At 44.5% G+C, this 13,786-nt stretch overlaps 1 protein-coding gene across 1 annotated transcript; it reads right to left on the bottom strand.

Moving 5' to 3' along the window:
* Positions 1 to 3,553: 3,553 nt before the first annotated feature.
* TRIM25 (tripartite motif containing 25) lies at positions 3,554 to 12,759 on the bottom strand. Its single transcript, XM_071763807.1, has 8 exons — positions 11,663 to 12,759; positions 10,453 to 10,548; positions 9,288 to 9,521; positions 8,698 to 8,854; positions 8,004 to 8,084; positions 7,494 to 7,520; positions 7,065 to 7,160; positions 3,554 to 6,379 (listed from the first exon to the last, which is right to left on the bottom strand). The coding sequence occupies exons 1-8, from the start codon at positions 12,275 to 12,277 to the stop codon at positions 5,832 to 5,834; spliced, it is 1,854 nt and encodes a 617-aa protein (XP_071619908.1). The 5' UTR covers positions 12,278 to 12,759; the 3' UTR covers positions 3,554 to 5,831.
* Positions 12,760 to 13,786: the final 1,027 nt, after the last annotated feature.

Raw genomic sequence — 13,786 nt, 5'->3', positions numbered from 1 at the left:
TACTGAGGAAAGCTTGTTGAACACTTTCCCCTTCAGCACTGCAAGCTTAAGTCTTTCAGCCTCTTCCAGGAAGGAAACGAAGCCTTTTCCATAATCCTCCTCATCTGTAACATTTCATAAAGCAGCAGGGCTCTTCATGCACTTAATCGTTTGTTCTTTGCTGGACTTGTGCCTGATGTGTAGATAGAGAATCCAGAGAGGGACAGGACGTTTCCCTCCGTTCATTGAAAGACAAAAGAGCCACAAGAATCTCTAATGAGCCTTTGAATGAGTGGCCCAACACCATGAAGCAAAGGTTTGTGAATAGATGGGGGGCTACGTCCTTCTAGACTGATTTGAATGGGGTTTTTCCTGCTTACACCAGTGGGGATTTGGCCCTGTTTGAACACAGCTGGTGTTTTCCTCATGTCTACCTTGTCTTTTCTGTGCACTTTTGAAATGCACTGAATTTTCAACACCTCATTTTGTAGGAAATTAATTACATGACTAGCAGCTTGTTCCCTTTGTTAGAGGTTTGACTCATTCACTCCCTCTCTCCAGTTCTGTTTTTAAGGTAAACATTCCAGTATCTTTCGTTGAAATGTAAGCTGAACTTTTGTCCAAGCAAAAGGATAAAAAGGGTTAAGAACCCTGTTGATGTAACAAAGTAGGACAATAAGTCTTATGTCACAGTATGAAATGGCACAGCCATGGCTTTCACCAACCTTGAGAGTTCCAGCAGGAAGGCACAGGAGCTGCCTGGGAAGTCTCAAAATCAGGGGTTTAATGCTGAGTTTTGCTGCTGATTCAAGCACCTTTTATCTTCTCTGCCAGCAAGAAAGCCCATGGCTTAACACCTCTCCTAGGAGCACATTCTGCACTGAGATTTGTATGCAGTATGGGAAGAGGAATTTTTTTTTTCTTTATTTTTCTGTCGTTGACCAAGAGTCCATCTTTTCTCCCTTTTTAATGATCTTGATCCCATTCTGTAGAAGTCTAGCAAGGCTTTCAAAATGTTCATGGAGAGTCAAAATATTTCGTTTTTCTAAATGCTTTTCTTAATTTCAAAAGGATGAGTTTGGTTTCAGTACACTGCAGCAGTTTGAGATGTGTCATTCATGCTCCTGTAATTAATAGTCATACTTGGTGTATTTATAATTTTGTCTTGGGATATAATCCTGGTGATGTTTGAGAAAGCCATTGCTCTATCACTAGGGAAAAACTGTCACACTAGTTAAAACAAAGCTCTTGTTGTCACCTGTACACAAGTCCCTGAAATGAACTGGGGGGTGACAGGCAATAGAGGGGCTGCAGGTGTGCCCTCAGACCTACTGCTACCTCAGGACACAGCTCTCTACATGGGGAAATTGAGAGGTTTCAGCAAAATTGTCACTCCTTACTTATCAGTGCCAAGATTCAGGGTAGCCAGACTGCTGGAGTATCAGTTTCATGCAAAATGAATGCTTGACTGGAATCCTAGGAGATTACAGGAAAGAGATAGGCTCCAAAAGAGAAACTGTTGCAAGTCACTGGAAAATGTTGCTGATAAATTGATCTAAAACTTTGTTTTCTATTTTGTATAAATGGAACCATACACATATAACCTCATTGCAGTCAGGAAAATAAAAGTAGGGTTTGCAGAACCAGGCTTGCTAAACACAGTGTTCTTTCACAGACAGATACTGCTTCTAAACTGAAAGGAAAGCTTACCCTAAAGCCAGAAAAGTTTTCCTTTGTCTACCAGGAACTACATGATCTTTAAAACGGAATGTAGGTGCTACAAAAAGTACAAACTATTTTCTTACATTGAAAACCATGAAGTTTAATACAAACACAGAAAAGATACAGCTAACTTGACTCCTTAAAGTTCTGTTGAAGTAATTTAGGATCAAGAATTGCCCGCGATGGTATTTTCACCTAAATTATCTGCCTCTTTTCAATTAGCTTTTATTATTGTAATGGTGGCTCCTCCCACCCTCCCTTAGTGCTTTGGCTGGACTCACATAATTGCCTATATTTTATGTAAATGGAATTGTTACACCGTAAAATGATATACAAATGTGTCTGCCACACAAAGTCCAATAAATGGTGTGAATAAACCCATTATTTCCAATGTAACGGCATCTGATAGCAGCCTGGGAAACACAGGGCTGACAGATGTGAGCCCATGACAAGGCCTGGAAAAAAACCTGAATGAGGAGGACTCTGACAGACCACAATTAATTGACTTTTGAAATAACTCCTTTTTTTCACAGTTCTACTTGACTGAGCAAGATTCACAAATTGCTGTCTTGAACTTTTTAATGGGACAAAATAGCTGCCAATGAAAGTCTAAATGACATGAACTCTGAATAGGAGTCATACAATGACCACACCGTGACATGTTTTTAACTGACATTGATTATTTGAGGAGTAGCAGCCACTCAATTGGGAGGGGAAGGGGGAAAGAGATTGGAAGGAGTCAGAGAACTGGGTCTAGAGACAGTCTGTTAACCACACTGCTAAATGCAGTTTTATTTTAGGAAGAGAAACAAGTATTAGGAAACATTCTGATAAATATTTTCACATATATTTCACACAGGGAATACTATTTGGAGCTCAAGCCTGTTGTTCCTTTTGCTGTGAAAAAGTGATCACAATGTTAAGTGGAGAGGAAATTACATTAACAGGTAAGAAAATAGACCTTGTATGAGTATGTGGACTTCTCTGGAGTTTTGGTACCTGCTCAATACCCAGGCTATAGTCACAGTCACATGCACAGACTCAAAGTATCTGTTTGTCTTTTGAAACTGCAGCCAAACTGGCAGATCTAGCTGAGCTCTTAATCCCAGAAACAAGTAGTTAAGTGAAGATGAGGATGTTAGGGGTTTTTTTTCTAGTTTTTGTACTACCTCCCACACTGGTCAAGTAATGCCCCTGTCTAACTCTCTGGAAACTCTTCAGGAAGTTTATTCCCCAAAATTTTAACCAGCCTAACTCACTTGGAGAACTTTAAGTGGAAAAGTTGCTTTTTTTGGGGGTGCCTTTGTTTTGGGTAATCTGGAAGTCTGTTGAGCTTCTCAGCAGCTCCCTGTTCAGCTGCTTTCCCCTGGCACACGGGGAGGCAGCAGCTTGCAAAGCACAAGCCCCTTGGTTGGATTTCAGTGAATAATATTAGGAATCACCACCCATTGCTGCTTCCAGATGTAGCCTGAGGGGGCAGGTGCTGGGTGTGCCTAAGGCTTTTTTAAGCAATCCCATTGCTCATACTGAGTCGTTCATCTTCCTCCAGCTGATGGCCATGGTTCTGCTTGCCTCCAAAGGTCTCCAGTTTTGTTTACTGGATGGGATGTTCCCCTCATCCTCAGCTAGGATGCAGCATTGCAGAGAAAGGGTGCATAGCTCAGGTGAAGGAGATGGTTTAGGACAAAATTTACAGTCCAGAGGATACCAGAACCTCTGCAACTCCCCTTTTCTCTCTTGCCCAGTTCTCATGTAACTCAGTGAGTTATGCAGTGACAGACCTGTTATCTGTACACATCTTCATTTCTGCCTTTGTTACTGCTTGTCTCAACTTTAAGCACAAACCAAAACATTTAGTTAAGGATTACCATGCATATTTATTGATTTCAGAGTATCACAAATCATTCTTTTTGCAGCTAAAAAGATCAGTCAACTTCTGACAGTGTTACAGACATAAAATAGATGGCATAAAATCTGTCTACTGCCCCAACAAAGATGTTTAGCTGACACACCTACATGGAATAACATACAGGATAGATACTGAACTACACAGCTGATACCAGTTATATCAGATTTATAACTATATAAGCATTGATTTTTCTAACTGCAGTATTCTACTGCTTTTTCATTCAAGATGAAATTTAAACCGATTAATGCATTTTCAGTAAATGTTTCTCCATTAACTCTCTTCTACATTAATATGCAAATCATTCCAGATTTTCACAGTTTTGCTAACATCAGAATTAGTTATTTTCCTAGACTACAGAAGTGGTTTCTTTATAGTATTTTAAAAAGTATAATGAAAATATATGCTTGCATCTATGCTTTCTTTAAAAACAGTATTATTAATAGTTACTCACCAAGTAACTTCAGTTATGCTGAAAAGGCTTTTGAATGATTATTTATCATGCTGTAATTAATATTTTTTCAAATGTTATGTCACCCCACTGTTTCAGTATGTCCCAGATATTTGAATGTAACCAAAATAACAGCTTTCAGAAGTACATAACTGCCATTAAATTATGCATTTCTCATTTCATCCCAAATTAACACACCCGTTCTGTCATTTCTAGTCATTCATAGCACAAAAGGCAAAGAAGATATAATCAGGAATAGAGCCCAGGTTTGTTTCACTGCATATGGTAATCCAGAACACCTTAGTGCTAGATAAGTGTTGGTCACACACCAGGGTCACACTTCAAGAATCCAACTTTGTCCACTGTGGTGGAATAAGCTCTTCCTTACTTTGCTTGAGTATCACTTCAGACTATGGCTAAAGCAGCCCTTAGACTCAGAGGATAATATTGACACTCTTTTGAAGTCAGGAAGATGTGGACTTCCTCCACTGCACAAACTGCCAGAGCACTTCTTTTCCCCACAAACCAGGGACCAAGTGCTCTGTCAGCATCCCACTGAGTGGATCTGCAGCCCTGCCTTACAGCTAAAGGAAGAGAGCTTCTCTGAGGAAGCTGCCCGTGTCCCTCACTGCTTTTCCCAACAAGGGCAGGAAAAAAGGGTTTGCATTCCTGGTTGGCTCCGGACAGGACACATCCTCCTTCTGCACCTTTTGAAGTGTTCTGCTTATTGTGGTAGCTTTAGTGCTGACTGTGCTTTGGGAAGCTGAGACCCTTGAGACAGAAAACTTCTCCAAAGACAGCTGTGACACTTTAGGGCTACTTTGATTCCATATGCTGTTCTGGCCAACAAAATGGGAGCCTGGTATCAGACTTAGGCTATCCCTGACAAGTACTGAGGGCCTAAAAACCAAGTAAAAATAGAGACACTAAGCCTGAATTCCTGCAAGTGTCTCTAAAGCACTTTGTCTAGGTTTTAACTGAACAGCACACTTGTGCTCCCTATGCAAGCCAAAAATGCACCCTGTGAATTCCTCAGCACACAAAAAACCACTGAAGAGCCTTCAGTGTGAGGATGTGAAGCATCTTCTGGGTCAGAACATGAGACAGACTGCTTCATTCCACAAACTGTATTATTCCAGGGCACACACTACTGCTTTACAGGATGTCTTCCTGAAAACTCTCAGGCATATTATCAGTCTCCACGTAATTTATTTCCTGGTGATTGACACCGTTTCTTACCCCTCAACTCTGGAAGTCTCTGCAATTCCATTCTGATGAGATTTGTCATACTGGCTTTTATAACTTGGTGTCATAAGACCTGAAGTTAACGACTTTAATAGTTCATTCTGAACATCTCATTGAGAAACACGTATTGCAAATCCTACAGAAAAAGGCAACACAGAGACCTCCCTCTAAGCCTGAAACATGAATTTGTCAAGAAATTCTACCTGTTTCATTCTCAAGAGTTGCTGCCTGTGAAACATATTCAGGCCAGAAAATTAACTCTGGACATCCTTTACAGCAAACCCCAGAAGGCTACTGAAGATATTTAACAGATTCAACAATTGCTGTCATACAAACTTTGCTTTGAGAAGGATAAATAGCTGTCTAAAAGCTTAAGCAATTCAGACCAAAGAATCAGTAGATGTCCCAAATTGCTTAGAAGAGATAGTAATTTTTGTCTCAGTAAATCTTTGAGACTTCTTAGACTAAGATATATAAGGAGTTGCTGCAGGACTGATTATCTGCATCTGAGTACCCAGTCAAACTACATTAAAATGCAAGATCAGGCTGCTGAATTTGGCAGAGAGAGAGAACAGTGCCACTGGAAAATAACCAGAAGGCAGGGTACAGGGCTTCAGTGAACTGGGTTATGAATTTATAGATCAAGTTATGCTTCTCCCCAACAGCCATGAAAATCACAAACCCTCCCTCATAGTGGAGCAGCACACCAATCTTGGTCGTCTTCACATTGGGTAAGCACTTTTCAACATCATTGTGCCAGGATGATATTTTGGAATTAAACCACTCAATACACCAGGAGCTGCTGTTCCTGCCCAGGCGGCTCTCCGGCCCGTGCCGCTCCATGCTGCCGTAGCAGATGCCAATCCCACAGAAACTGTTCTGCTGCAGCTCCACTTCCCAGTAGTGGATGCCTCTCTTGAAGCACTGGAACCCCAGCACCTGGGGACAATCAGTGAAGCGCTTAGGGTGGTGGTTATAATTCAGGGGTGTGTCTGAGACAGACATCCTGGTGTATCTCTCAGACAGAGCCACTTTGTTATGAGCTGTGTTGTAGTCCAGGGTGATGTCAGCAGCATCTGCAATGACATGAACAGTTTGAAGATACTGAAGTGCAAAGCACTTTTAATAATACTCTCCTGCCTGGGTGCTTGTTTATCTCCCTGCTCTGCTCTCCTCCACGGGGCAGGCAGTTCTTAGGGCCATGGTAAAAGCTGCTGGGTTCAGGTACAGCTCTGTGTTATGAAGCAGGCAAATAGAGATCAAGTTTCCTTCCTGTATCCCCATAGGATTCCTTCACCACCCAAATCTATGCTGGCAGGAGAAGGGAATTCCTGATCTGGCAGTGAGAGGTATGCCATACTGTATGCCATCTCCTATAGCATCTCAAGCAAACCATCATGGGCTCACATAAAGGCCTGCATTTCATTTCAGAGAAAAATCCAGTGGATTACATCACATTTCTAGGCCACCCTACTGCAGTCATTCTGGGGGAAATCAAAGCCACTACTGAAAAAACTTCATTTACTTCTGTAAATGAATACCAAAGATGAATTTGATTGATCTGGTGAAAGAAGCATTTAGAAACCTCCTGCTCCCTTTTCCTCCAAACATTTCCTCCATTTGTAACCACCAGTTGAAAACCTACTAAGTTAACTAAACCACCTCAAAAGTATATTTGTCTGGTAACTACAGAGGGCACATAAACCAGTGCAATGAGTGTAGAAAATTCATCTTTAAGTAAAATAACATTGGGTGTCTTACACTGCAAAAGCTCCCTTCTAGATTTCTTCAGGAAGCTGTCAATCAGCTCTTTAGTTGCAGCAGCAGATGGAGTGTTTGGCATTCCTGTGGTCGGTGCTGTGTCAACAACAACAACAACAAAAAGAGTAAGAAACCCTGCATGTGAGTGCACGTTCACCATCCCCCTCAGGTTGGAGTGAACCTCTGGAGGTCATCTGCTTTAGCCCTGCTCCATGCAGGATTAACTTCACTATTAGCTCAGGTTGCTCACTGCTTTGCCAAGTTTTCAAAATCCTGTTAATCACTGAGCAACCTCTCACAGCAACTAGTAAAAGCTTTCTCAGAGCAAGAGTTGAATTTTTGCTCTATACACCAACAGCAGTGGCCATCAACTTACCATTTTAAGAGAAGTCAATGAAAATTAGAAGTAAGCTGAAAGATTGGACTCACCAGCTTTAGCAAGTTTCTTTTGCTCCTCTGGAGAAAGAAAAGAACAAAAAAAGTGAACTTTGAATTTTACTGAGATGGCAAATCCACTGATTTAAAACAAATAAGGTTAACAGAAGTAGTTTCTTAACACTTGGATTTATTTTAAAAAGAGAACGCTGAAGATGAACACTCCAAATGTGAGTGCCACATTAATAGCAGTATCCAGCCAAAACAACACTGAAAGGTGCCAGTATAATCTGCCACAAAGACTGTCTCCATCATCCCAGTCTTGGGCTGGAGGCAAGATGTGCTACTGCAGCCCATACAAGGTCAGTGCACCATTGTATCTGCATTTTGCTGCTTTACAGCTCACAAGGCATCCACCATTAAATAGCCCCCAGCACCCTCCCTGCCCAAGGGCTCACTACAGATAATCACTTTATCACCAGTAAAGCAAACAGCTCTTGGGTAACTGCTTGAATTCTTACTGGCAAAACCATAGCTCAGAAGTTTATATTCTTTAGTACTTACTTGGTGCTGGACCCTTTTTCCCAGGGATTTTCCTTAGAGCAGCCACTGGGGCAGTCATGTTTTTCACAGGTGGTAGTCTTGCTGCAATAGTGGTATTTTACATTATGGTTTGTATTGACAGGAAGAGTAATACATGACCAAGAACATTTTTCAATCTTATTTTTCAGTTATGTGAATAGAACTTAAGTGATACTCAGCAGAGCTGGAAACTGCATAGAAGATGCAGACCTCAGTCCAGAGGATATTTGTGTTTCACCTGGTAAGGCTTTGTTCTACAGCACTTACATGACCAACATCTCTACAGTTGAGTAACCACAGACCTGTCATGCTGAAGTATTTTATGCCACCCCTCAAATCCACATCCTAACTGCATCCAACCCTGCTACATAATAAAAATACAAATTACTGTACAGAATAAAGGGTGAACTGTACCAGAAGGGCGTAGTATCATGACACTCATCAGCTTATCCAAGTATACATAAGAGTAAAGAGGCATTGGCACATTTTCATCTGCTAGTTTATCCCAGACTTTTGCCTTTCTGTCTGGAAACAGAGGACTGCAAAATTTGGATGGTGTGATTTATATTAAACAACTGTATTTGCTACAGTATTTTTTAAAAATTAGATGGGGAAGAGCCTTTGTTTGAACTCTGAGACAAAGCAGAAAGCACCAGTTCTGTCAGTGATACAGTACCTTCTGCTAGCTTCTCCCTCCACTGAGTCACTGAAGTTTTCACAGTGTCTTTAAGGTTAACAGCAGACTGAAAAGTGGACTGTATCATGTTTTGATCCATTTCAATTACAGGGACAAAAACATCTTTTGTTGATGTTCGTTGCAGTGCTGCTGCTCTCTGTAATGACAAATGGAAGATCTTAGGCAGACCACCTTGTGTAGCAGACAGAAAAATACAGCCAGGTTCCTTTAAATGGGGTGGGAACACTCATCTCAGAGTGGAATTTTACTGAGAGCAAAGGCTACAGACATCACCCACAGCAAAATTTCATCAGTAACCCACATGGCATCAATTCTCAACTGCTATCTGAAGCAGTGAGGAAGATCCACCAGATCACAGCATCCTGCAGAGGTGGCTCTCCCTCTGCTGGCCCCTCTGCTTGCACTCTTACCTTGGGTTTTGTTATCAGTACATCCTTTCACAGCAGGTTCTTGCACGCTACTGCATTACCTTTTGAACAAAAGTGGAGCAGGACTACCACAGCAGGTTTCTGTGAGCCTGCATTCTAGAAACACAAAAGAATTGGATTTGCATTTAAAGGACATATTACCTTCAGAAACAGAACGTCATCAGCTTCAGTCAGTGCCATCTCAATCTGATCTTGGAGAGACTGAATTTCATTCTTCTTACTTCCCAGAACACCGTAAGTAAAGTCAAACTTATTGTTAACTCTTTTTTCTTCATCTGCAACTACTTTTAAGGCCTGTTTTTCTCTTTCTTCAATCAAAGCTTTAATTTCTGAAAACTCATTTCTGATCAAATCTTTCTTCCTGGAAGCTGTCTCCTGGAGCAGCAGATAAGAACAGATAGGCACTGCTTACAAAAGAACAGTTTGTGGACAAAGTACTGCTTAGTATTACTACAAGAGAAAAAAAAAACAAGCCTTTGAGGAACAGTTAGGTTTCAATGACTTGAAATGGGAAATAGAAAAGCTATGTATTTCTGTGTAGTTTGGAAAGAAAGCTCATTTACTCCTAAGGAATCAAGACAATTCTTGGTCTGCAGAGCCCTTTTGCAGGGGCTGCTGGGCAGAGGCCAGGCAGCTGTGCCATCCAGCTGCTGCCAGCACCTGGACAGGGCTGGGCCACCCCAGGTGGGACACTGCAAACCCACGTGCATGGCTGTGGGTGTTTCTGCCTTAAGATGTGGCATTTATGGTTAATACAAAGTTATTCTTGATTATCCCAGAAATGTTCCAGAGGAGTCCAGAAGTATCACCCTGGCACATTTTCTGTTAACTTGGTCTCCACTGCTCAGTTCAGAAAGGAAGGTACAAGTGAGAGGTACCTGACCCAGTCATCAGCACAAACACCAACCCCAATCATCAGCTAAGAGCAAGGATTAGTTGTGGTGGTGTATGGGGAAGAGGGAGCCCAACTTTCTGCACTGGTGCAGCCATTACAGTTCACCAGTCCTGTAGCTTGGGCTGCACAGACAGCTTGGGCACTCTGCTGCAACAGAGGATAGGTTTGAGCCCCATTACAGGTTGTGTGTGCCAGCAGATGCAGGTATAAAGCCCTTGTACAGCAGCTGGGTTACTCCCCTCTCCCACTGAGCTGCCTGGCTCTGCCAAAATGCCTGTTTTCTCTTCTCAGTAATGTCTTCTGCCAATCTCAGTACTGCAGCTATTGTCACAAGAGTACAAGCATCAACAACACAGAGCAGCCAGCATATGCTGAGCAACCTGGCAGCATTTGGGACAGTAACCCACTTACAGCAGCTTGGCTTTGGTTTGTTTTCACAGTGGTCATGGCTTGAGCAGCTCTCTCTATCTGCTTATTCAGCTCTGCCAGCTTATTCTTCAGCACAGACTGCAACAGAAGAGATCAAAAAGTATTTCAGAGAAGCAGTTGCCATGTCTCCTCTCAGCTGGGTCAGGCTTACTGGAGTAAGAATCATATTTACAGAAAGTTTAAATAACCCCCATAAACATTTAGTACTGTCAATTAAAAACCTACTGCTCCTTAAGCCTTACAGGATGTACAAGTGCTCTGCTGTACAATGTGGGCCTGTGCAGCTGACACCCTCCCTGCAGCTCCACCTCTCCTGACTTGCACAAGATCCTTGTTGACTCAACTTTTGATAAAGACCAAGCCCTCTCATGAGCACAGCAGTCCCAGTGCTAAGAATAGACTTGAGGTTTGCTCTCATGTTGGACTTTGGGCAGTAGCTTAATGCTACTGTTCATGCTTCCCATTTTAATTGAGAACTTTATTGCTTGGATATGAATTACTTATTCCTTTAGTCCATGATGCATCCAGGATAGAGCAGGAAGAACTCTGTAGGATAAGCAGTATACATGCTCACCAAACAGATGAGCTTGGCTGTCTAAACTTCTCACCTGTGCTTTCCTCATCTACCCTCTGATTTTCAGTTGGGCTGCAAGACACTAAGACCAGGCTTCCTTCTGCTCAGTGGAGAACCTGCTCCTGGCTTTTACTTATGTTCTAGAGCTCTCCCTTGGCTCCTTTTTATGATTCTTTGCTCCTTTTTATGATTCTTTGCTTTGTAAGAAGGCACACAGGGCAATGTCTGCCTACAGCCCCTCAGTCAGCCTGCTTCAGGCCTTGCAGCCAGCACCGTGCAGGGAGCAGTGGGCCAGGCTGGGAGCCAGAATGAGCCTGCACCAGCCCAGCCCAACCAGAGCTGGCAGCAGCCCCACCACTACACCTTCCCAGCCTCTGAGCACACCATCTGGAGCAGAGGAAAACACAAGGAATGGCTTTGAAGATTTGCCTGAGCGGAGTTTTCCAAAGCCAAGCGTGACCTTGGTGCAGCCTCTCCCTGGCACTCCACAGCCCATGACCACAGCACCCAGGGACCCAGCGGGCTCCAGGGGATTGAAGGGGAGCTCTGGGGTGCCCCTCGGAGGGTGCTCCAGCCCCGGGGCAGAGGTGACCACCCCCTCCTGCCCCAGCCACTTACATTGACGTTGGCTCTGGCCTGCTCTAGGGGGATGGTGTGACACAGCTTGTGCCCGAGGAGACAGAGGGAGCAGATGCAACTGCTATGCTGGCTACAGAAGAACTCGAAGATCTTGTTGTGCTGCGGACACTTGCGCTGCTGCAGGTCGCGCAGGGGCGGGCAGAGCTGGTGGTCGCGGAAGGCCGGGCTGTCCCGATGCGGCTGCAGGTGCTCGGAGCAGAAGGAAGCAGTGCAGGTCAGGCAGGTCTGCACGGCCGGGGCCTGCTGGCAGCTGTCGCAGATGGGGGCAGCCTCCTCCCCTCCCCACATCCCCGCAGCCGCCGCCTCCTCCTTCTCCTCATCCTCCTCGACCCCGTAGCCTCGGAGCTGCTCCACCACCCGGCACAGCACCGTGTTCTTCTGCAGCTGCGGGAGGGTCGCGAAGGTGGCTCGGCACTGCGGGCAGCTGAAATTGCTCGACAGCTCGGCCCAGGAGAGGTCCAGGCAGGATCTGCAGAAGTTGTGCCCGCACGGCACCGTCACGGGGTTGCTGAAGAGGCAGAGGCAGATGGCACAAGTCAAGTCCTCCTCAAGCTCCCCAAAGCTCAGGAGCGACGACGGGGCAGTCTCCGCCATCGTCTTTGCTGCTGCTGCTCCGGAAAAACAGAAACGAAACCAACTCTACACTTTCCTGATTTTATGAAGCTGGGCGTAGACTTTTCCGGGATTTTACGGGGCTCGTCCCCGCCCCGAGAGGAGGGGCTGCAGCCCAGAGATCGCCCCACGGGTGATGTCCCGGGACCCGCGGGGCCGCCAGCGCGGCGGGACGGGGAGGGTGCGGGGCGGAGCGGCCGCTTTTCCTCCGAGGCCGGAGGCGCCTTCAAGGCGGGAGGTCTCGGCTTTGGTTTCTTAATCTAAGGGAATGCTGCGTGGCTGCGTTGCCTTGGGGCTGCGCCGCTCCCTCCCAAAACTGGACGAAAAGTAAACCCCCGACGCTCCGGGGCAGCCTGGTTCAGCCCGGTTCAGCGCGGTTCACCGCTGCCCGCAAGCTCGAGGCCAGGTAATCCCGTTACCCGGGCTCTCCCCTGAGCTGCGGTTCACCCGGCTGCTGAAGATGAAAAGAGCTCTTGTCAGTCAGGTGCTTTTAAAGCCCTCAGGTTACTACACTGCGAATGCGGAAACCGTTTTAACAGAAAATACTTCCTCGGGATTTTTTTTTCCTCCACCTGTTGAACAATCGCTGATTTTAACAGAAACATTGGATGCTGAATCACAGCTCCTGTCTTAACTAAATTGACTCCCAAGTTCTTCCAGTGACCCCTTTCAGAAGCTTCCTCTGCTCTCCATACTTCACCGACAGTGGCACCATGAGTGAAACGGAGCAGCCTGGCACAAACTCTGTGACAGCCCCGAGAATTGAAACAGAGCCTGGTGGTGTGCAGTGGGTTCAGAGCTGCCAAGGCTTTACAAGAGAGAGCCAAAAGATTGAGCATCAAATGAGCAGCCTGAGGGTGGATGAGTTACCAGGAGGTGGACACGAGTCCACTTGTCACAGCGTTGTTGGGATATGCAGGACTTTGCAAGTGCTGGCAAAGGGCATGTGAACACCAGAAGGTACCTGGGAGGTGGTGTGGAAAGAAAAGGGTTAAAAGTCAGAGATTCCAGCTTTCCAGAGCCCATACATCAGGCTTGTGCAATGGGCTGGGGTTCATCAGACCTACTCATCTAATCTCAAAGCAGCAGGAGCCTCCAGATAAGAGGATGTTAACTTTCTGCTTTTGTAGGTGAAGATAAGAGTGACAATAACTATTTAGTTCACTAATTTGTTTTGTATGCAAAACAAAAACATGGGTTTTATACGTTTGTTTAGCTTCTGGGGTTTTGTAAGAATTCAAAGCTAATGACTTCCCTTAGAAAAAAATCTTCCTATTCCCAACTGTCACAACACTGACTAGTGTTTGGAATGTTCTTTTCTGCCCAGTTTGCAAGAATATCCATGCATGAAGCCAACTGTCAATTTCTCTAAAAAATCTCCACTTTCTAACATAAAAGAACAGCAACTAAAGAGAAACACAATACACAAATTAGTTTTACTCATATAAAAATGATCCCTTCACAAACATTTTAACAGGGATAAAGCAGAGG

This window comes from Heliangelus exortis, chromosome 20 (genome assembly GCF_036169615.1).
Source record: "Heliangelus exortis chromosome 20, bHelExo1.hap1, whole genome shotgun sequence".
NCBI classification, from domain to species: domain Eukaryota; kingdom Metazoa; phylum Chordata; class Aves; order Apodiformes; family Trochilidae; genus Heliangelus; species Heliangelus exortis.
The sequence above is the reverse complement of the archived record's forward strand: the minus strand, read 5'-3'. Positions and strand labels throughout refer to the sequence as shown.